The 22071-nt window shown below is 33.9% G+C and overlaps 5 protein-coding genes across 11 annotated transcripts; 4 read left to right on the top strand and 1 right to left on the bottom strand.

The window, feature by feature from the left end:
• Nucleotides 1-218: 218 nt before the first annotated feature.
• On the top strand, nt 219-3498 carry LOC18611895 (protein trichome birefringence-like 14). The gene is made up of 5 exons (XM_007048375.3): nt 219-259; nt 534-846; nt 1886-2080; nt 2188-2377; nt 2461-3498. Exons 2-5 carry the CDS (start codon nt 678-680, stop codon nt 3281-3283), a joined length of 1377 nt encoding a protein of 458 aa, XP_007048437.3. The 5' UTR covers nt 219-259; nt 534-677; the 3' UTR covers nt 3284-3498.
• An 849-nt stretch (nt 3499-4347) lies between these two features.
• On the top strand, nt 4348-9990 carry LOC18611894 (putative mediator of RNA polymerase II transcription subunit 26c). Of its 6 annotated transcripts, none has more exons than XM_007048372.3 (12): nt 4348-4599; nt 4706-4757; nt 5430-5490; nt 7146-7641; nt 7735-7803; nt 7888-7970; nt 8119-8192; nt 8702-8751; nt 8848-8881; nt 8990-9105; nt 9354-9447; nt 9541-9990. In XM_007048372.3, the coding sequence occupies exons 4-12, from the start codon at nt 7261-7263 to the stop codon at nt 9648-9650; spliced, it is 1011 nt and encodes a 336-aa protein (XP_007048434.2). In that variant the 5' UTR covers nt 4348-4599; nt 4706-4757; nt 5430-5490; nt 7146-7260; the 3' UTR covers nt 9651-9990. The 6 variants fall into 6 exon arrangements, with proteins under 6 accessions (XP_007048434.2, XP_088664908.1, XP_088664914.1 ...); XM_088808788.1 differs by having other exon boundaries at nt 4359-4599; nt 7331-7641; XM_088808786.1 differs by having other exon boundaries at nt 4361-4599; nt 7286-7641.
• Nucleotides 9991-10796: 806 nt separating this feature from the next.
• On the top strand, nt 10797-12493 carry LOC18611893 (Tetratricopeptide repeat (TPR)-like superfamily protein). Its single transcript, XM_007048371.3, has one exon. The coding sequence runs from the start codon at nt 10931-10933 to the stop codon at nt 12365-12367; it is 1437 nt and encodes a 478-aa protein (XP_007048433.3). The 5' UTR covers nt 10797-10930; the 3' UTR covers nt 12368-12493.
• A 1120-nt stretch (nt 12494-13613) lies between these two features.
• Nucleotides 13614-20727, top strand: LOC18611892 (U2 small nuclear ribonucleoprotein auxiliary factor-like protein). Of its 2 annotated transcripts, XM_018113975.2 has the most exons (8): nt 13614-13928; nt 14022-14133; nt 14907-15068; nt 18490-18536; nt 18867-18966; nt 19605-19671; nt 19752-19827; nt 20293-20727. In XM_018113975.2, exons 1-7 carry the CDS (start codon nt 13725-13727, stop codon nt 19804-19806), a joined length of 747 nt encoding a protein of 248 aa, XP_017969464.2. In that variant the 5' UTR covers nt 13614-13724; the 3' UTR covers nt 19807-19827; nt 20293-20727. The 2 variants fall into 2 exon arrangements, with proteins under 2 accessions (XP_017969464.2, XP_017969463.2); XM_018113974.2 differs by lacking the exon at nt 20293-20727 and having other exon boundaries at nt 13615-13928; nt 19752-20057.
• Nucleotides 20237-21861, bottom strand: LOC18611891 (uncharacterized). The gene is made up of 2 exons (XM_007048368.3): nt 20865-21861; nt 20237-20597 (listed from the first exon to the last, which is right to left on the bottom strand). The coding sequence occupies exons 1-2, from the start codon at nt 21644-21646 to the stop codon at nt 20507-20509; spliced, it is 873 nt and encodes a 290-aa protein (XP_007048430.3). The 5' UTR covers nt 21647-21861; the 3' UTR covers nt 20237-20506.
• Nucleotides 21862-22071: the final 210 nt, after the last annotated feature.

The raw sequence follows: 22071 nt of genomic DNA, 5'->3' as shown, positions 1-22071 counted from the left end.
CTTTCTTATGATTATGGAAGCCCATTGCGGGACGTTGGTGTCATGGTCTTATACTGGATCATACTTGGCCTTGCCAAGTTTGTACGTATTTCCAATTAAAGAAATGAAGACATATCATAAATACAGAAACCCTGTTGCTGTCACCAAATAAATTTGCGAGACAACACATATATGAATGCATATATAATTAAGATACAATATACAAAAAAAACCAAAGTAATAGCTTCGACTCAAAAGGAGAGGAGGCTTCATTAACTAGGTTCATTCTCTTTTTCTCCAATAGAAACAAAATATATACTAGGCCTAATCTGTTCATTAAAAGAAAACTAGTTGCAGTTAGGAGGAAGTTTATTCGATCTTTCTCATAAGTTTGTCCTTTTTCTTGAATTTATCCAACTTTCTATCATGATTTATGCTGCACGAATGCATTTATGAATTTCCTCTGCATCAGAAATGATTATGTTTTGTGTTTTACTTTCTTGGCTTCCTCATTTGTTACTAACATTTTCTGGCATGTATTCTTTTACATGCAGCTGGAGCCTGGAGCCCCCATGTAGAATCTTATGATTCAGTGCCTGAACTTATGTTTTATGTGCTAGCTGAAAAATCCGATACACTGAGGATTTTTGGGTCTGAGGTGTGTGAAGAATCTCTGTTATTAATTTGCAGTGCATAAAATGGAGAAGAAAGGAGGAGATTCTTTTAGGTTTCCTGGAAAACTTCTCTTTCTTGCCGTGCTTGCTCTCGTTTTTATGACCTTATTGCTTCGGGACCGGGATAGGAATCCTTTTATTTCTACACATGAATCAGCCCAAAATCAGTATACCACGCCCCCTCCAGCTCCAGGTTTGTTATCCAATTCATACTTATACTATTTTCCATATACCATGTCTACCTTTAAGTCAAAATTGATAGATAGCATCAGAAGGGAATAACATTAAACTGAACTGTGATTAATTGTTTGCTGAATTTCTTTGCTTCTGTAACTGATGATGGTAGTTATATCTCGGATTATTGGTACATATTACAAGTTAAAAATCCTGTATAACATGTAGTTGTGAGGAGAATCAAGCCTGATGCTCTAGGACGAGTCCTCAAAGTTCATGGAGACGAGGGTATATATGTACGTTGTTGGTGCTCTATTCTTAGCATAGATTGGTTTAATTCAGACTAGCAACATGGGAAAAGAGGACATAGGTTAGAGATAAAAATGATAAGGCTAACATTTAATGAAGAGGGAGTCTATAGGTGGAATTGATTGACCAGCTTTTTGCTCATTTCATTGAATTAATTGTCAGTGTGAAGATATAGTTGAGTTGAGCAGAACATAAAAAGGTTGAATGTTTCTTGTACTACAAGAAGTTAGCTATTGGAAGATTTGATATGATAAATTTGAACTCAAGATCTGGATACTTATGATGAGAGATGGCTGGCTGATGTTTTAATGATGGATGGGCTAGGATGAGCAAAACAACTACTCTCAAAAATAACATTAATAAATACATAAAAATCGCTATCACATTTCTCAAGGAATTGATGGATGAGCAGTGCTCAAGCTTTCCAATTAATGGACTTTCCATCCCTCTTAATTATACAAAATAGAGTATTAATAAGATATTGACAGCTTTTTGATTCTCAACTCTCTCTTCCTCTAGCTAAAACAATCAAACAAATCATGGAAACTTTTTAATAATTCTTTCTAGATCAATGGCTGGCAATTAGGCCTGAGACGGCCAGGTAACATGATGGTAGGCTTTATTGCTAATAGTCATGTATAAAGAACAGCTTGTCTGCTTCAGGTCTAATTTGACTTGTGCTGGATTCTATGAAGTAATCAGTGCATATCTCTATTTCTTAGTTTTATGGTTTTCTTTGTCGCCCCCAGCGTGCTTTCTTCATGACCCGAGTAACTCCTCGGTGTCTATGGAGCCTGAGATGAAAACTAATGAAGGAAATTCTCAATCAATGACGATAGAAGAACGGGAAGAGGCATCAGAGAATGTTGATAGCTCCGCAACCTCGTATCCTCCTGAGAAGGAAGATGGTAATAAAAATGAAACATCCTTGGTCGAAACAAAAGGTACAACTTCTTTCCTATATGACTAATGACCAAGGATGAGTATCCATATTTCTATTGCTAGAGATTTTCATAGTCAAAGAGCATTAAGTTATATCCCATCTTTGCAGTCTGCAATTATGCAAAGGGTAGATGGGTAGCTGACAGCCGGCCGCCTTTATATACTGTTGGATGCAAGTACATGCAAAGAAATTGGGCATGTAGACTCACCAATCGAACAGATTTCTCTTATGAAGATTATCGATGGCAGCCGATAGATTGTAAAATGCCAGAGTTTGAGCCCTCTGACTTCTTGAGAAGGTAAATGCTGATAATTTCTGTTCTGTTCCTTTAACTTTATCATTGTGAATAATTGAGTCGTCTAAAAAATTATTATATAACAGGATGCAGGACAAGACAGTTGCCTTCATAGGAGATTCATTAAGCAGGGAGCAATTCCAATCCATGATGTGCATGCTCACTCGGGGAGAAGGGAGCCCTGACGTTGAAGATGTTGCAGACAAATATGGTTTCCTTAAATTGATACGTAAAGGAGCTTATCATCACCATGGCTGGGCTTACCGTTTTCGAAGTACCAATACCACCATTCTGCATACTTGGTCAGCTAGACTTTGTGACCGGAAGCCTATTAACGCCACCGATCCGAACACCCTTTACGCCATGCATTTGGATGGTCAGCCAGCTTTCATTCGAGAAAACCTCAATCAAATTAACGTATTAGTTATCAACACAGCTCACCATTGGAGCAAAACGATGGTTAACATGGACAAAGAGGTGATGTATGTGAACGGGACGCCCGTCCACGACAAATTTCTTAGGAATATTGAGAATGCCAAGATCTTTAAAGTGAACAACATTGTAAAATGGCTTGATTCCGAGTTGGCCTCGCATCCCAACCTTCAAGTTTTCTTTAGAACCACATCGCCAAGGCACTTTTTTAAAGGGGAATGGAACACCGGGGGGAAATGTGATAACCTGGTTCCAATGACTAGAGGGAGCGAAGTCCTTGGAGATGAATCAAGCGATAAGATTGTTGCAGCTGCTGTTCAGGGTACAAGGGTAAAGATTTTGGATATAACTGCTCTGTCTGATCTGAGAGATGAAGCTCACATTTCACATTATGGTCACAAAGCCAATGACTGCTTGCATTGGTGCTTGCCTGGGGTTCCAGACACCTGGAATGAACTCCTTAGCGCACAGGTCTAGAGTATTTTTCTATTGGGAAGCCTGCAATGGGATTTAAACATAAACTCTTCTCTTTAGACAACTATTTTCCTGAGCTAAATATTCAAGTGTTAAATTTATATATATATTTTTTGTTTTTAAAGATTCACGAGCACTTATTTTTTAAATCTTATTTCTTTTAATTTTTCTGTCAAATTAAAATTTAATTGAAATAATTAAAATCATTATTAAGCTTATTTTAATTAGCTTCTTTTGGCAATATCTTTTTCAAATATATATAGTATGATTAACATATATTTATATATGTCATTTTATGAGAACATGATAATATATAAATATGATATATTATTCATATATCATATATATCATCGATCCCTTATCATGAAGCTTCCATATATGACTTTATGCACACATATGAAAACTCCATTGATTCTTAATTAGGCTACACAAAAAAGATAATCTTATCTCACATTATGTAATAAATCTTTTCTCCCTACTTTTAAGATTCGAATGTAAAATTTCAAATTCCAACAATTAAGATATTAATTTGAAAATTTAAAATATAATTGGTCTCAAGATTTGAATGCAAAATTTCAGATTTTGATAATTAAGATATTAATTTGAAGACTTAAATTATAATTTTTGTGGACGAAAAATCTAGCATGATCAGAAACATGCATGTACAAAGAAAACCTGATGCATGTGTGAAATTTGGCATACCATTTTCTTTCCTTAAAATCACAAATAAATAAACAAACAAATAAACATGAAGAAAAAAAACAAAAGCAAAGGAATATATTCCTAGAGGTAGAGGTAGATTTGAGTTAATCTCTGATTAACAGAACCAAAAAAAAAAAAAGATTGTAAATTTCATTCGGATTTGGCCATACCTTACTTTTTTTTTTTTTTGCATTAAAAATAAAATGTAGTGATTCAGTTATATACCAGCAAAAGGAATTTAAGAATAAGCAGGAGCGGGCGCAAGTTGGGTGACGAAAACAAGTGGCGACCGACTCATTGGATAGAGCAAAATCCCAGCTGGATTACGTAGGACAAATTTTCCGCACCCACAAACAATATTCCCAGCAATTCCCCACCCCTCCTTTCCTAAACTAGCCTTTATTTATTTATTTATTTGTTATTTTAAAATTAATAATAATAATAATATCCCACATTATTTCACAATTTTCTCTTACTCTTCCCACTTTGATCATATCCCAGATGATATACTCATATCTCACAACTACAGTTTTTACTCCTTTTTCTGCCTTGTTAACCCAATTCTCCATACAATCGAGGACAAGAGATTGCTGCTTCACCCATATCTTAAGCCGAAGGTGGATTGGCTCTAATCTTTTAAGATTTTGATCTAATGTTTATTTCATCTCATTTATTGTTCTCTAATTTTTATGGGGTTTTTCTTTTCTTGGGGTATGGATATAGTTGACTATTTTGGAGAGGAAAAGAGGGAGGGAGGAGGGCTGCTGTAGCTCTGGTAATAATTTTGTCTGAAATCCTTTATTCCCGTTTTTATGATTCTTTCGATATTACTCTTACTTTCTCATCAAGAAAATCATCGAGAAAGTTTCATTTCTTTCTAAATTTGAAAAGAGAAAGGAAAACCAATGGGACGAGCTATGTTTTGAGTTCAATTTTAGCAATCCATTTTAATCCTTATATGTGTGTTATTTCCATTACCCTGTGGTTCTGCTTCTCTATTACTTTGAATTGCCTGTCTTTTTTTGTTATATTGATTATTCATAATTATTGTTACTGTCTCAAATGGGAATTCCTCTAAATTGGTTTGTACATTTGTTACACGTCCTTTTAACTAAAATTGTTAACTTGATAATTCAGTGTTGACTTCTCTATTTATTAATTAAATTTACATTGCAAGTGTATAAACCCGCTTGTGAAGATTTTAAACTCACCCCCGGTGTATTGGATATAATCCACATAGTTTATAGAAAATGTTTTCATCCTTGTATCTACCCATTGTTTTCGGAATGGAATCTAAGGATGGCAGTGAGTAGTTTTGGATTTTTGATAGTATAAATGGAGATCAGATTGAACTACATGCCAAGTTGTCATGCTTACTCTTTATGGTGTATATTTGTTGCCATTTGCCTTTGCATTGTTGCATATAAACTGTTTTTTAACTTTGCAGGGCAGTAAGAACGTCAAGTTTGTGGTCACCATCACCCTCAGTGCAAAACTTTGATTTGCTGGTAAGAACAAAATAATTTCTTAGTTTCTTTCAGGAGCTATTTTGATATCGTTCTTTTTTGTATCTTGCCCATGTTAGCTGTAATAAAGTTTGTGGGATAGTTTGTTGCATATACTGTAGTATTTTTTTCCCTAGTTTGTAGCCACGCGAACATTAATGCTTTTATCTGCAAAGAAAACTATAATGTGAAAAAGAAAGATGTTTGTGGGTCTGAACGGTTGCAATCTCTTTGATCCAATAGGAAAAGACCGGTTTGCGTCTCTAAGAAAGTAAAGTAAATAGAAACTTCCAATTAGCAAATTTATTTATTTTGCAGATTTTAGAAAAAGTGAATTTGAAGAGTATAGAATTATACGGGAATGAATTTCTTTTTTCTTTTTTTCTTTTACAAAAGATGAATGCATTTCATAATTTCAAAATTCGAGGTGTAAGAGTTGCTTTGCTTCTTCCATTATATCTCTTGCCATACATCCAAAAAGGAAAAAGTTAAGTGTCATTCTCTTATCTCTCATTTGATTGTTTGCTATATTTTCGAAAGAATACATAGCCAAAAAGAAGGGTGGAATTAAGTCATACTTGTTAGTAAGGTTATTAAACTTAGTTATGCATGGTTAATCGGGAACTTCTCTTTCAAGAAGGTCTACCCATTAATGTCACAATCTCATACTAATACCTTGTTTCATACAAACTTTAAGGGGATAGAAGACGAGCTATCTTCTATATAACTTAGATACTTGCTTATTATGAAGTTTTGAAGTGCAAGATTAACTTGGTATTGATATCATTTGAAATCATCCATCTGTTTTCAAAAATTTGAGTATTCTTTGTTTGTACATTCAATGGTTTGACTGTTTGATGGTTATGTCTATTTTTTTTCCTAAATAATAATTGTATGTGATGGGATATATGAGGAAAACAACTTCCCTTGTTGGGTTGAGTAAATTATTCATGAACTTTCACTAGGTAATTGGTAATTTTTATGCTGTCCACAGCTCTTTTGAGATAGAACAATGAGGTCTATGTTGATATTTTTCTGAACTTTCTATAACTTGCTGGCTCAAGGTCTAACTTTGGGCATATATCACTGGTTAATTTTTGCACTATGATTGTGATATCTATAATATTGCGGAGAAGGAAAATAACAAATATACGAGGACATATTTTTTTTTAATTTAACAATTTGGTGTTGAATAGGATTATTATTAGAGATGAGTATGTTGAAATTAAAGTGGATGATGAGGAAGGCAAATCCGTTATTATGCATGAAGGAGATTTTGTGCATCATAAATTAAAACAACAAGCATGCACCTTGTACGTGGTCCAAAAATAGCAGTCAGAAAAGGAACTGACTCATTTCTAACATGACTTGAAGGATTACTTTTGAATTTTGATTAGTTGACATTAGGAAATTCAGCCTTCAGTCTTTTCTTTTTATTTTTTTCCTAGGTGATTTTTGTTTCAGTCAGATCATTTTCTTTATATTCTTGTTAGTGTTGGCTGGTATTGTTTGGTTGAAATAGGAGTTTCTTTCTTATACAATTTTACCTGTTCTTGCCTGAGTTCTGGCCTTGGTATTCCTAATGTTATTAAATTGTCAGTGTCAATATGAATTTAGATGAATGGATGGAACCTCAGAATCTGTTTCCCTTTTTGCAGCTCCAATCTTGATTTGACACATTGTAACAGTCTTGAAATTATCACAATACGCTCAGAATCTGTTATAGGAAGTCATCAAACGAATTAATTTCTTATTGGTTGCTATCAAATTCTGATGGATTTAGATGACTTCCGATCAGTTCTTGAAACTGCTGAGGTCGATGTTTGGACTTTTATTGACACAGCAATCCTGGTGGCTTCATTGGATTATGGGCCAGAACTGAAGCAACGAAGAGATAGAATTGTGGAGAGGCTTTATGCAACGTCAATGGTTACTCAGTGTAGAAATTGCGATTTTGGTGAGAGACCAAGTGATTATGAAGTGAAAGCCGATTTGAAGAGAGAGAGTAGCCATGAAGATAAAAGAAGAGGGGGATCACCTAATGCACCACAATCAGATAATGGGGATGATGAGCTGGATCCATACGGAGGCTTGTTTGATGATGAACAAAAGAAGATTCTTGAAATTAAGGAGCATCTTGAAGAACCTCATCAGGTCTTGGTTTAATTTTTTGTTTTGAGACTGTGGTTGTTGATAACTTTTGGTTTGGTTTTGGGGATGTGATTTTGATTCTTGTTTGTTTTCCAGTCTGAAGATTCTTTGATTGATTTGCTTCAAAGTTTGGCAGACATGGACATAACATTCCAAGCTCTCAAGGTAATGGTTATGGACCAAATTCCTTTCTTCTCTTATTTTTATTTTACTTCATGATAATACTCATGAAATAATTGTTTCCTTCAGGAGACTGATATTGGGAGGCATGTGAACAAATTGAGGAAGCATTCATCAAATGATGTTCGAAGATTAGTGAAGCAACTTGTCAGGTTTGAAAGACCAAAAACAATGAATTCTATGTATGAATGTTCTGCTGTGCTTAATAGTTTACTTATTAATTTACTTGTGGACGAGATGTGTGAATGTTGAAAGAGAGCAGTTGAAAGCAATGTTATGATTTTGTTGTTTGTTTTCCAGGAAATGGAAAGAGATTGTTGATGAATGGGTGAGGTTGAATCAACCTGGAGAACTGGAATCCTCTGCACTTATGGGTAAACTTATCATCTTATTTTTAATGTAAAGAATTTCCCTTTTCCTTTCTGTGAGAAAATTTCAAATCTGAGATGAAGATGAGTTGAGTTTAAGGTGCTGTTTGATAAACTTAAAAAACTCAATACTGAAAATTACGTGCTGAATATTCAATTCCTCGTAAAACCTGTTTGGTTTATTTGTTAATATTAAATAAAGACTGAATTTGATTTTCTTTTTTGGGAAAAAGAGATTTATGATTTTGTGGAAACTATAATTCTTTTAGGAGTTTGATAAACTGGCATAGAAGAAATTTTAAGTAATACATAGTAACATAGAGGATATGGGGTCAACCATAAAATGTTTTACAATAGTGCTAACTAAATGTATTAAGTAGGTTCTAGCATTTTTAATAGTGTTTCATTGAAAATAATCTATCGACTTTCAAATTGAGTGAACAAATGCTTTAATAATTTTCAATGTTTTATCTAACTGCGCTTAAGTTATAATCACAATTACTAATATTTGGCAGCTGATGGAGACTCGCCCCAACAAAAGCCCCCTCAAAATGGTTACCACCAGGTGAAAGAAATCCTTTTTCAGTTGATTGCTTCTTTCCCATGAAAGTTGTTGAGGATTCTATATATGATTTCTTTCTAAGATTTGGTTCTTTAATAGGTTCCTGATTTTGCATACTCTCCTAATCCACACAGTGAGTATAAAATCTAATTTATAGTTGGATTTGATCTTTGTTCCTTTCTTTTATGCATTTAATTGATTAGCTTTGTTTCCTATTGACTTTTGGGATGAGAATTCACAGATGGGAGTTCTGGCTCAGACAAGAATAATTCGGAACCAGAAAGGAAGCCAAAGCCAATTCCACCTCGAAACGAGCCTCCACCTAAACCTACTTACTCAGCACCTGTTCTACAAAACGTATGGTGTCTCTACATACCAAATTATAGCTAGTTGTGCATGTAGCATGTGTCTTTGTGTGTGCATGCTTTATTTTTTATTTGTTTCCGAGAAACAGGTGTTTTGGCATATTCCTATGATGCCTGAGCGTATGATTCTCAGGAATTGTGAAGCCATACTTTTCCAATGAGTGAATGGTTGTGTTAGCTGTTACAGGTTTTGGTGTAAAAATTTCACCAAATTTATTTCCTGATTGGGTATTTTGACAGAGACAAAGAGAACAAAAGGAAAGCAACTTTGACTCGGAAAGACTGGCTTCAGCAAGAAAAAGGCTTCAAGAAAATTACAAAGAAGCTGAAAATGGTTTGATTTTTACTTTTGTTCCACTTACCATATTTTGCTCATTTGTCTTGATACTAATTGTTTTTGACCTGGCATTTTGTGTGCTTTTTGAAGCCAAAAGGCAAAGAACAATTCAAGTGATGGACATTCACGAGCTACCTAAACCTAAGAATGCCTTCTTTGGAAAGAACAAAGGTGGTAGTTCTCAAGGGAGGCATTGGTGATTGGTGATTGGTGAATGAATTTGTTAGAAAGACATCACTCCATCATGTATGCCGAAGGCTTCTGGTGTCATAAAGACACACAAAACTCATTTAGACATGCCGATGCCTTCTTAGGGTTTGCTGGACGATCTGAAGCCGGCTTATCCTTTTATGCTAAGTTTATTGAGAGAAAAGATATTCTTTTTCTGTTTTTCTTTTCGATTAATAAGTAAACACCAGGGAATAACTCATTTTTTTTGGATATACATAGTCTTCAGTTCTTTTCTTTCTCCAGGGTATTTAGCAGTGCATAAACCTTTGCATACAAAATAAGATATGTAAAATCCTTTTCCTTTTCTTTTGGGGGAGCGTGGATTGGGCAGGTTCTGGCGTGTTGTTAAGTTACTTTTTGGTTTTTGTTTTTATGGATCTTTTTGACCGTATGTTCTGAAGATATGGACGATGTCCTTTTAAACAATCCAAAAGCATTCCTTTTGGGTGGCCAATGAAAGAGGGGTGTGGTTGCTTTTGGTGCCAGTGAAAGTGGGGTGTGGTTGTGGAATGTTGAGATTGGTGGTGGGGTTTTGAATACCTTGCTTGCCTACCTAGCTTTTCTTTACTGTATTATTATTATTATTATTATTTATTATTGATTAATACCTTTTGTTTTCTTCATGTGGAGCTGCACTGGACTTTAGGTATCTGGTTCTCTTCTAACACAATAAGAGGTTGCAGTGGATATTGCAATTTAGGTTAGGTCACTTAAGATTCCAGTCATTCTGAATTTTGGATAACTTTTTAGTTCGGATCGCTTGAAATTCGAGTCATTTGTATCCTAATTGTTAACTGTTTAAAATTAAATCCTACGAGTTGAAGCAATATATTTGGAATCAAGTTAGATTTTTTATCAATCTTAATTGCTTAATTAAGTTATCCAAAATCATATCTTGTCAATTTATGATATGCATTTTAATTGTTGTTTTTAAAGTTAATTTATCTATTCTAGTTCTTTATTTTACCATTTATTAAGAATGAAAAATAAAGAAAGAAAAATGGAAAGAAAACATTTTTATATACAGTGTATACTTGTAGAAATTGGGTTTAATTATAATAACATGAAGAATTTGTTTTCTTACTCTTTCTTCACCCACATCAACCATCTTATCTTATAATAGATCAAAGTTGTATAAAGTTAGAAATACAATTGTAATGGTAAGGAATAAGAGATTTTATAGTTTTATTATTCTTCAGGGTTATTCAAAGGCAACTGCCAGCAGAACACCTATGAATCCTTTCTCACCATGATAGGGCATTTGAAGAGACTTGTTTTAACCCAAACAAAGCTGTCCAAGCTTTCTGCACCTACCCATCAACCCAAATCCCATGTCCACACTCACCTTAAACCACCCAAAGCAAACCAGACCTTGAAACGATGCCTCGACTCCAATTGCAACACCAAAGCCATCCTTCTATTTAGAGAATTAATAAAACACAGCCGTTCTTCTATTGATAGCTTCTCTTTTGTATTTGTCTTAAAAGCTTGCACCAAAAAGCCTTTCACACTCGAAGGCAAACAATTACATACCCAACTCATAAAACTTGGTTTTCACTCCATTATTCACCTCCAAACAGTACTTATACGCTTCTACTCGGCGTCAGGGGACCTTCTTGATGCACACTACATGTTTGATGAAATACCCTCCAAAAGCATTGTTTCCTGGACCGCCTTGATCTCGGCTTATGTTGCCAACCAGAAACCCCAAAAAGCTGTAGAGTTGTTCAGGAAGATGCAAATTCTCAATGTGGAACCTGACCAAGTAACCGTAACGGTTGCTCTCAGTGCCTGTGCTAATCTTGGGGCACTAGAAATGGGAGAATGGATTCATGCATACGTTGGTCGAAAACCGGAGCTCAAGGCAGACTTGAGCCTTAATAATGCTCTCATAAACATGTATGCAAAGTGTGGTGAGATAAAAACTGCGAGGAAATTGTTTGATAGCTTAGGAGAAAAGGATGTCACAACGTGGACTTCCATGATCGTTGGACATGCATTGCATGGACAAGCGAATGAAGCTCTTCAGCTTTTTGGTAAAATGGAAGAAATAAAGCAAAAAAATGGCAAGAGTCGGGACGAGGGTAATCGTGGAAGTTCAATAATTCTTCCCAATGATGTTACTTTTATCGGGGTTTTGATGGCTTGTAGCCATGGAGGAATGGTCGAGGAAGGGAAGAAATATTATCAAAGTATGAGTGAAGATTATGGTTTGAAGCCTAGAGATGTTCATTTTGGTTGCATGGTTGATATCTTTTGCCGAGCTGGGCTGCTAAAAGAAGCTTATGAGTTCATTTTGGAGATGCCAGGTAAGGCTAATGCGGTGATCTGGAGGACATTGCTAGGAGCTTGTAATCTCCATGGAGAAATTGAGCTTGGTGAAAAAGTTAGGTGCCGGTTGCTGGAGTTGGAGCCAGGACATGTTGGGGACAATGTTGCTATGTCCAATTTCTATGCTGCCAAAGGGATGTGGGATAAGAAAGTGACAGTGAGAGATCAGATAACGCAGAGAAGGGCTCCTGGTTGTAGTTCAATTGAGGTGGCTAGTGAGATCAGTGAGTTTGTCTCTGCAGATGATGATGATCATCCTTTAAAGGCTGAGATATGCGAAGCCCTCAACTATTTGACTGTCAGTATTAAAGCACATGGCTACTCTCCTCAAATTTCAAGCCCGGCAGAGTACTGATCAAGAGATGCTTCCAATTTGGGGCGTAGGAAGCCCAAGGTGGCTTATTCTTTTATGCTGGAATCATGAGATATTGAGCAAACCAAGTGCAAATATTTAGCTTAATGATTTATTTATTATATATATATATATATATATATTTTTGAATATATAGTTGGATACTTAACAATTGCATTAATTTTTATTTTATTTTTGGTCAATAGCATTAAGTTTGCTCAGCAATCATCCACTGTTTTTGAGTAATACATATATATATCTTATAGAAAACAGAAAAATATAGATGAACAATTAAAAAGTTTTGGATATCATATGTTACAATAATTACTCAAAACCACCACATGACTAATCAAAGAAAATACAAATATTAGAGTAAACAACCACAAGTGATCACTGAAGTTCACAATAATTTTTACTTGAATCATATGTACATTTTAAAAATTATATTTTAATCACCAATATTAATGCACATTCTTCTTGAGGGAAGGCTTCTTTTGCTAGTTTATGTGGCTACAAATAAAGGTAATAGTGAAATTATTAAATCATATTTTAGGGGCTTAAACATACTTGGCAGAAACATAAAATTGTTTTGAAAAATAGTTTTGCTGAAAAGAAAAGAGAAAATCTTGTCCTGGCTAAAGAATATATTTACTGAAAAATTAAAATTACTTTTAAATAATTTTCAGTAAATTTATTTTGCTTTTGTTGATTTATTCAATTTTCTCCATGATTATTCTGTTTTAACTTTTAACATGAGCCCTAAAAAAAACACAGAGAGTTTTTATTTTATTTTATTTTATTTATTGATAGAAAATTTTAAGAAAATCTTTAAATTATTTTTTATTATATTCAATAGAGTTCTAATAATTTTATTTTAAATTAAATATTTGTTTTACTAACAGTTGGTCAATTGATTAAATATGTTATAATCAAAATGTCATTATCATTTTTTATCATGTAATACTAATATAATGACATTTTATATTAAGGATAATGTGATAATATGATACAGTTATATAATATTTTCAATTTTCACATATGTGTTGCTTTATCATCACAATATAAAAAATTTATTTGATTTAAAATGATCCAATGTAATAAAAAAATAAAAATTTAATTTTAAAATTGTTTTAAAATCATTTAAGAATTTTTAAAGCATTATACATTTTTTATTTTATTTTTTCCATGTCGTTGACTGTACTTACACTGGAAGGCAATAAAATTAAATTGGTGACAATTGAGGATTAAAAAATTTAAAATTTCTCCTCTCTTTTCCTACATTTTCCTTGATTAACAAACAAAACCAAACCTTTTTGAGAGCTCCCTGAGCCTTGCTCTCTGGTCATATATTCTTGCCGACATGCCAACGGTGCTTGAAGAATTTGAGCCCATATTCGGCGAACCCAAGGTCGAATGGACGGGTTCATCTTCGGGTTCGGGTCAATCAAGTGGGTTCTTGTTCTACGTTCATTCTCCGGACTCATCTCATCTAAGGATTTGCGTCTCTGATTTCCGCGACACCACTTGGGAGTCTGTGCGCTCCGTTTTGCAGCTTGAAGACATGGTCTTATTTCTTCTTCTTCTTTTTCACTTGGTTTGCTTTAATGGGTTATTATCATTGTTGTTGTTGTTTTGTTAATAAAGGGTTAATGTGCAGAGGGACACTGTTGGAATAGGGGGCTCTTGGTCTGACTTCATTCACTATCTGCTAGCCTCCATTAAGTCTGAAGATGTAAAGCTTCTTTTGGAAGCAATGCCCAACTCAAGTGGTAACCACTCCTAATATTCTTTTTTACTATCTGCAAAAGTGTAAATTTAATCTTAGCTTTGGTAGAAGTAAAATATGAGTTTCTAGTGTCCAAAATAACTATTTTAAATTAAGGATAAACACCAAATTTGCCGCCATATTTTGGCTTAATGTTGAATTTTGCCTCTGTTTGTCAATTGTGTTGAATTCTTCCACCATTCCTTTATTTGATTACTTTTTGGACAAAAATTAACCATGAAGGGATATTCCATCAAATATCCATTTACTCACTCTAAATAAGTTTTGAAGAAACAAATATTATGATGTGGAATTCTTCCAAACAAGACAAAAATACATCGTGTAACTCATCATTCTCTAAATTATTTTATATTGCCAAAGTCGTATTTTTTTTTCAATTTTTTTACTAACGGTTCATCAAAAATATCTAAGAGTCTGTTAATTTTTGTCTAGAATTCAATGAAAATAAAAGTGTGGTGGTGAAGTTTAATGCAATTGAAGTGCCTTGCAAAATTTAACCTTGAGTCATACTATGGTGACAAATTTGGTAATTATCCCTTTAAATAATTTTCATATATTGAAACTCTAGTTGAACTAAATAGGCTCTTAGGCTTTGCTTGCAAAGAAGGTGGGAAATTTAGACTTAGAGGAGGTAAGTATTCTTTTTAAATTTGTACTTTGTAAATGTATTACCTTTCGGCTGTAAACCCTTCAAATTTAAAATTATAGTGGAAACATTGTTCAATTGTATTTATATTTGTTCTTTCTGTGCTTCAGATACCAAATCTGCAAAGTTAGTTGCTCAGAAATCAAAAGGAATGCCTCGAATTTCCTTTTCTCTCACAAAACTCACTGGTTCTGCTGCTCCTGATGCTATGGCTAGTCTTTCACTAGAACTTTTTAAAGCATATAAAGGCGTGCAATCTCTATTTATGAAAGGTCCTCTTCTCTTTGCTCATTCACGGAATTGCTTCTCACTTTATTACTTGTATAAGCAAATTTATAGCATTTCTTTATGTTGTTATCTTGAATCTTAATAATCATATGCTGTTTGTTATAATTTGGAGGCGTATTACGGATTTAAATGTTGCTTCTTTTGCCAATACCATTAAAAAGAAAGAACTACTCTTGCATTGACTCTTAAGAACTGACTGTAGTTGTTCTAGTTAGAGAAAAAGAATAACCATTGGACATTTAATTTACATAGCTTTTATCATTAGTTATATTAAAGGTTTTGGCTAGGTGATGAATTGATTTTTGTAACAGAAGGTGCTGTCTTTTCTTGTTTTAGACTTTTGGTCTAGTGACATTGCTCAAAACGTTATTGTGGAAGAGTTTCGGTTCTGCAAATTCATATCCACATCTACTCTGCAGGCTTCTTGCATTGTCTGGGCTTTTAGGGGGCTATTAGTCAGGTTGATGTTGTAGGTAGGAGTTGTCACACTTTAGAATGTAGGAAGATGCTTGGTGCTAGGAAAAGTGCTGTTTTCCCCTCAAAATCCATTATTATGGCTACTGAGTAGAATATGCTGATTATTGTAAGTTGCCAAGATGATCACTATGGCACTGTTTTAAATGCCACCATGTGAAGAAATGTTATCTGTAGGATATCTTCCCAATGGAGGTTTTTTAAGCAAAATTGCATCTTTGTATTTGCAAATTTCATATTTACAGCCACATATTTCTTCACATTGTGTCTATTATAGATGAAGAAAGGCATTTTGACTTTTGGCTATTTGAAGAAATGCTTGTTGAGTAGGATTTTATATCATGCAATGAACCAATAGACTGCTAATAATAAGCAGCAAATAAATTTCCTAGCAAGAACCAGTTTAAAGAGAAAATTGAAAAAGAAAATGAGCAGTTTAGTTGCTAGCATAAACTCTTTGCTTTATTGTTTCAAATTAGCAAGTTTTCTTCTTCTTATTATCTTTCGTTTTGATTGTAAGCTTACTTGGGTTATGACATGCTAACAAGAGTTCATAATATAAATTCTTAGCTTTATTGCTTTCAAATAGCAAGTTTTTTCCTTATTATTTTCTTCTTTTTTTTGGTTGTGCAGTTTATTTGGGTTATAACATGCTAACAAGTTTCCATGCAATACTAAAGCTTTTGTCATTAGGATTCTTCCATGGTGACTAACCTTGTTAAAATCATGATATTTTTGAAGATTTTCTCAGTTGAAAAGATTTTAAAACATAGTCTTCTTTGATCTATCACGATGCAGTTTTGCATATTATTGGTATCATAACCTTATGTGAAGTTACTTAGTCTATTTGTTATTGGATTATTATTTGGTATAGATCATCACTCTTAAACTTGGCCTGTTCAGGCTGGCTGACCCTGACATTGCCATGCCTTGGTTGTAAATCGAGCTGGGCTAGGTGTTTATTGTCAATTTCAAAGAGTTAAGTTTCAAAAAAGAAGCTAATAAGCCATGGAGCCAACTCTCCAATTTGGTCTGTTTATACTCTTATAGCTATGTATAAATCAGTTTTGCCTGGATACTATTGACATCTTCCCCTAATTCACTACTATAATACAAATTAAGCCTAAACAAGAAAATTATTGCTTAGTTACACTTTTTTTTTAATACTTACTAATTCACAAAAAGGAAAACCCACATTACATTAGTCAGTAAATAATCTAATAACAATAAATTAAATTAGGGATGATTATATTGTAAAATAATAATTAATTTATACATTACACCATTTTAAACACCTAAATCATTTGGATAGTTAATCCATGAGTACATTAAATTAGTCTTTTATTTATACTTTTTAGCTTTTCTCATGGACCATGATCAATATGCTTTTTCTTTTTCTCTCTTTTTCACCAGTTATTTTTACTGTTTTTGGTGCACTAAATGTTTTGAATTGCACTATTTAATATTTTGATAGATTGTTAAAAAAATTATTGCATTTATGGGGACATCATGGTTCCGCCTTTGGTTGAAAGTTGAAACTGAGTTTGAGTTACATGGCCTTAGGATTGTGTTGGACGAAGGTATGTGTCAGACACATGTATGCTATCTATTTGACAAAGTTTTCAATTAATTTCAAGGATTTAAGTGTCATGGACATAAAATTTCAAAGCGTCCTACAAGTGTACAAATAATATATTTAAATCAAATTATGCAGACCTCATTAGGGTGAGCTTGACCCCATGTTCAACAACAAATGCTTCATCTCTAGGACTTTCATATTCAATGCCGGCTCACGGGTAAAGCCACCAAAGCAGTGGCTTTTGGCCCCAAATTTTTAGTGGGCCTCTTAATTTTATAATAATAATGTAATTAATTATATTAAAAATATACAAAAATTAAGATAATTTTTAAAATATTTACCTATCTCTCAAGCCTAATAAATATTTATTTTCTCTCCCTTTCACATACTTATTTATTCTCGATTATTTAGCTCATTTTCCATGTAAAAGTCAAGATAATTAATAAAATAATATATTCTCTCACGTTCTTAATTATGTGCTTAATAAATCTAAATTTTTTATCACTTCTCAATTCTTACAATATTATTAATTCTCAACTATTTCTCCTATTTCCAATCAAGTAATGGTAATATATATTTAATGATCTTTAATAGCTTTCTTTTCTTAACTATTTCCTCTATTTGCAATCAATTAATGGTAATATGCATTTAATGATCTCCAACAGTTATTTTTTTCATATATAAAACCAATTATCTTTTTTTATTCAATTTATAATATCTATTTTTGAATTCTTATTTCTTCATTTGCTCTATCTTCTTTTACCTTCAATTTTCCTTTAAAGAATACGCAGAAAGCCTGTTATATTATTATCTTCATAAAGCCGTAAGCCTCATTTGCTGTTTGCAATAAGCATTCAACAATTAAGTATTCTTGGTTTAATCTTTGCAGACTTTTTTACTTTAATTTAGAGTTTATATTATATTTTTATATCGTCTCTATTTTATGTGATAGTTGATTTATTGAATTACAAATTTAATTAAAAAATTTAATAATTTTTTTTTCAATTTCAATAAAAAGGATCTCATTTGAATACTTAGCTTTAGGCCTTGAAGGTTATTGAGCTGCCCCTGTTCATATTGCAAAGAAACTCTTAATATTTGCAAATATCTATATGGTCTTTAACTCTTTGACACTCTCACACCTATTAGCAAGTGTATGCACATTATATAAAGTTTCTTAGGTTAAAAATTTCGTGAAACATATTACTGGTTCCAATTAGTTACAAAGTGTCTTCATTTCTAATAAAACTTTGTTTTTTTTACCTTAGTTTTAAATATAGATGTCTTCTTTTTTTGGTAGGGTGCTATCTCCCATTCTGGAATTAATTTTTTTTTCCTTGTTTTTTTCTTAGAACAAGACCGCTGTTTACAGTTGACAAAAGCGATATCAGCTGAGAAGGTATGCATACCTTTCCTGAAACTTCTCTTTTTGGATTATAATCATTTTGTGGTTTTATTTTTCATTTTTGTATAGATAGGCGTATTTTTTGTTTTGAGTGCTTATCCATCTGGTAACAAGTGTGTTTTTAAGCTGGCTTATATTGCTATCTTTGTGCTCGAGTACCGTTGGAAGTAAGATAGTATTGCATCTAATTTAGCTGATATTCAAAGAATAGTAATATGAATTGTATGTCTCATATGTCTTTATTTTTTTTATTAATAATTTAAAGTTCACCACTATGCATCTACAATAATGAGATTATTCTAAGTTATTTTTTTTATTTATCAGGAAAAGAATGAAACTATTCAGAGCCAACTGGAGCTAAATTCAAAGAGGCACAAAGCAGATGTTTCTACTCCTTCAATGACAAATTGCCAAAATTCTCCAGGTGCATGTCATATTTACTTCTGCAGGAAGCTTTTTTGTTTTTTTTCCAGGTCCATTTATTAACATAGCCATCTTCAGTTTAGTAGTGAACCAATTAGAATATGATTTAGTTTGTTTTTGAAAATGTCGAGATTATTTTCCAATTTAAATGGTAGGTTGTGTATCCAAAAAAATACAAATGAAAAAACAAGGATAGTAGGTTTGCAATCAAATTTGCTTCCAAATTTGAAGGAAGCTTCACAGACTATGGGGCAGATATAGATCAAATCCAATAATTATTGACACTTTGTCAAAGAGATGTAACTGTGGACTACAAAATTAGTTAAGATCTGATTAATAAGCCTTTGTTACCATAGCAAAGTATTGATTAGGAATTGATGAAGTATTGATTGTTGAAAGGGAGGAGGGGAGAGTGGGCATCTCTCACTTCCTTTCTGTTAATGATCCTTTCTATGTTCCACATCTTTGCAAGTTTGTCCTTCTCTCCAAGACTCTGTATGCTACAATTATAGATATAATTTGGCTTTTGTAGTTTCTATTTCTGTTTTTGTATTCTGAAGTTTGAGCTGTTATGAAATTGGTTTTATGAGTAACTGTTTTTTTCCCCTTTTCTCTGTCTCTCTTTCAACTGGATGCCAGACAAACAGGCAGCTCGGGATCCTGGCCCAACAAAAGTGACTAAACGAGTAGCACTAGCGTATCGCAGGTATTTTCAGCATTTTTATTAGGATATGCAAGACCATTGAGTTTGTGGATACCAATGACATAAACATTTGGTGTGGACAGGGCAAAAGTGAGGGGTGTCATTTTGCAGGATAGTGAAAATGACAAAGATGGCTAGAAGACAAGACAGTCACAAATGGTATATCATACAGCAATTGTTACAATCTCACTAATATAGCCTTTTTTATTTACTATTCCGAGGTAAAGTTTTCACATATAAGGGAAAGGAAGAAGTTTTTAATTTATAGGGTTGTTTTCCTGCATTGCTAGCTTCCTGCTGTATATTGCGTAGGAAATGTAAATCTCAGTTATGTTACCGTAAAAACTTGTGCTCTTGGAAAATGTAGATACTCTGCTTCATTTCATGCACAGGCTTGTATATATTATATTTTAATTCTTTGATCAGGTGTTGTTTGCTTAAACATGCTATTTCTGGTGCAACTTGCCATTATAGCTCCATATATTTACAGGAAGTTATGCAAATTTGACTCATTAAAGATTTCAACTTTACCACATAGGAAATTTGGAAGTAGCATAAGCAGTAAAAATAAGTCAAAAACATTATTATTGTTTTTCTAAGATATGATTTTGGGTCATACAACAGGGATAGTCCTCTCCTATTTGGCAAATTTATCCTTTCAATCTCAAAATTCGAACCTGAGGTCTTCAACTTGGAGTCTCAAATACTGAGTTCTAAAGGATGGGGTGTCCCATTGAGGCTAATGACATTCTATATAGGAGACGTGTTCCTTCTTGTTAGGACTGTTCTGTTGTCTCTACTGCTAGTAATAGCAGATTTCCTACAGCTTTATTCTCTTTCAGATAATGAATTCTTCCTGTCTCTTGGCTTTGCTTTTCTTGAAAAGGAAGAATAGCCAGCAAGCCGGCAAAGAAGTCTTGTTAGCATGCCTGCATGATGATTATCAATTGTTCAAAATGCTGTTAGTACAACGAGCCAGTTATTGGTCTTGTAGTCAATGTGAACCTGGATGAATCTACTGAATTCTTGATCAGATATGAAGCCTAAGATTTTATTGTATTTCTTTTGTTAGGGCATGTTAGCCTCTGATTATTTGGAATAACTCATGCCGTTATCAGCTATACTTGCCATTGGCAGTGAGTGAGTGCCCTAACGTTGTTTTCAGAAGATAAAACTAGAAACAGAAAAAGAAATACCTGCTTGTAGTGCTGTTGCTGCTATCAATGCTAGTGCTGCTGCTTTTATCATCTCTGTTTTTATGATTCCTCCGGGTGAAAATCCTTTTAATCCACCGTTGCTTTTCGTCAGGCTTCCCAGATCCCTCAGACGATGGACTAGGGGAAACCTTGGAGCTATTTTCAGCCTTCGATTTCTTCTTGAAACTTAGAGAACTTGGGAAGAACATCTTTATTAAGAAACTATCAACCTCCATACTTCCACTTCTGCTTATGGAACCGGCCTTTCTTTTCTTCCTTTTCTTCTTCTGTTGTTTCTTTGTCTGAGCTTCTGTTTCAGAACAAAAGTTTTCATCTTCAGAAATGGCTTTCCCTTTGACCTCCTCTGATGCGTGTTGTTCATCAACCATATCTTTCAAAGAAAGCTCGTAGCTAGACTCGGGCATGTTACGAATCATCTCCATGAGCTCTTTTCTACCTTCTTCGATCGCTTGTGTTCGTGTTGCAGGGGAAAGATTACTGTAAAAATAGTTGTTTGGAAGCAGAGGAGAAGCATCTGTCACCTTATTGGCTCTCCGTAACGGCAAGGAGCAATCGCCAAACCTTTCCTTCACGCATGCTTGAACTTGAAACTGAATTTCACAGCCATCTACGCTGCTCAAGGTGTCATAATACCAGGTTTTACGTGCACTCCAGAAATCAAATTCAATATCCCCTGTTCCATCACGATTGCTATGCATCTGATAGGCAGGATTGAATGAAGAAATCTGGTTTTTGGCAACTTCACGCCGGTGATGAAGCATGATTCTGCTAAGGACCGAGTGAAGTTGGAGTTGGGATGTGAGAGGACAGAGATACGAGAAGTTGTTTCAAAGGGAAAGCATGATTCTCTTCTGTCATTTTCCCTATAGAAGGTAGAGGGTGCCTAAAGTCATTGCCGTCCCAGATGGGATACTAGTAAGCTGTAAAATTTCCAATTTTTCTCCATATGTCATCCTGCAATCTCTTTCTCTCTCTCTTCCTCATAGAAAAATTCTTTATTTTGACTCTTCTGCTTTGATTTTATATGTGGTCATGGACATTGCCTACCCTATTCACCGCAGACCTCAAGGAAGGCATGCAATGCAATGGCTTCCGAAATTGTCAATAAGGACACGTTTGAGCAAGATTTAGTCCCAACGAATTCATGGTTAAAACATGAGCAATCAAGTTTTGGTTTTCAATCTTG

The sequence above is a fragment of the Theobroma cacao genome, chromosome 1, assembly GCF_053813885.1.
Source record: "Theobroma cacao isolate CCN51 chromosome 1, ASM5381388v1, whole genome shotgun sequence".
Taxonomy (NCBI): Eukaryota; Viridiplantae; Streptophyta; class Magnoliopsida; order Malvales; family Malvaceae; genus Theobroma; species Theobroma cacao.
This window is presented reverse-complemented; position numbering and strand designations above follow the sequence as displayed.

Excerpts from the sequence above, each read along its gene's own strand:
- LOC18611895 (XM_007048375.3), top strand. The coding sequence starts at position 678 with ATGGAGAAGAAAGGAGGAGATTCTTTTAGGTTTCCTGGAAAACTTCTC. Across the intron at positions 847-1,885 it reads CACGCCCCCTCCAGCTCCAG|CGTGCTTTCTTCATGACCCG; the intron begins GTTTGTTATCCA and ends TGTCGCCCCCAG. Across the intron at positions 2,378-2,460 it reads CCCTCTGACTTCTTGAGAAG|GATGCAGGACAAGACAGTTG; the intron begins GTAAATGCTGAT and ends ATTATATAACAG.
- LOC18611894 (XM_088808782.1), top strand. The coding sequence starts at position 7,261 with ATGGATTTAGATGACTTCCGATCAGTTCTTGAAACTGCTGAGGTCGAT. Across the intron at positions 7,804-7,887 it reads TAACATTCCAAGCTCTCAAG|GAGACTGATATTGGGAGGCA; the intron begins GTAATGGTTATG and ends TGTTTCCTTCAG. Across the intron at positions 8,752-8,847 it reads CTCAAAATGGTTACCACCAG|GTTCCTGATTTTGCATACTC; the intron begins GTGAAAGAAATC and ends GTTCTTTAATAG.
- LOC18611893 (XM_007048371.3), top strand. The coding sequence starts at position 10,931 with ATGATAGGGCATTTGAAGAGACTTGTTTTAACCCAAACAAAGCTGTCC.
- LOC18611892 (XM_018113975.2), top strand. The coding sequence starts at position 13,725 with ATGCCAACGGTGCTTGAAGAATTTGAGCCCATATTCGGCGAACCCAAG. Across the intron at positions 13,929-14,021 it reads TTTTGCAGCTTGAAGACATG|AGGGACACTGTTGGAATAGG; the intron begins GTCTTATTTCTT and ends GTTAATGTGCAG. Across the intron at positions 15,069-18,489 it reads GCAATCTCTATTTATGAAAG|AACAAGACCGCTGTTTACAG; the intron begins GTCCTCTTCTCT and ends TTTTTTTCTTAG.
- LOC18611891 (XM_007048368.3), bottom strand. The coding sequence starts at position 21,646 with ATGCTTCATCACCGGCGTGAAGTTGCCAAAAACCAGATTTCTTCATTC. Across the intron at positions 20,598-20,864 it reads AGCAACAGCACTACAAGCAG|GCATGCTAACAAGACTTCTT; the intron begins GTATTTCTTTTT and ends ATCATCATGCAG.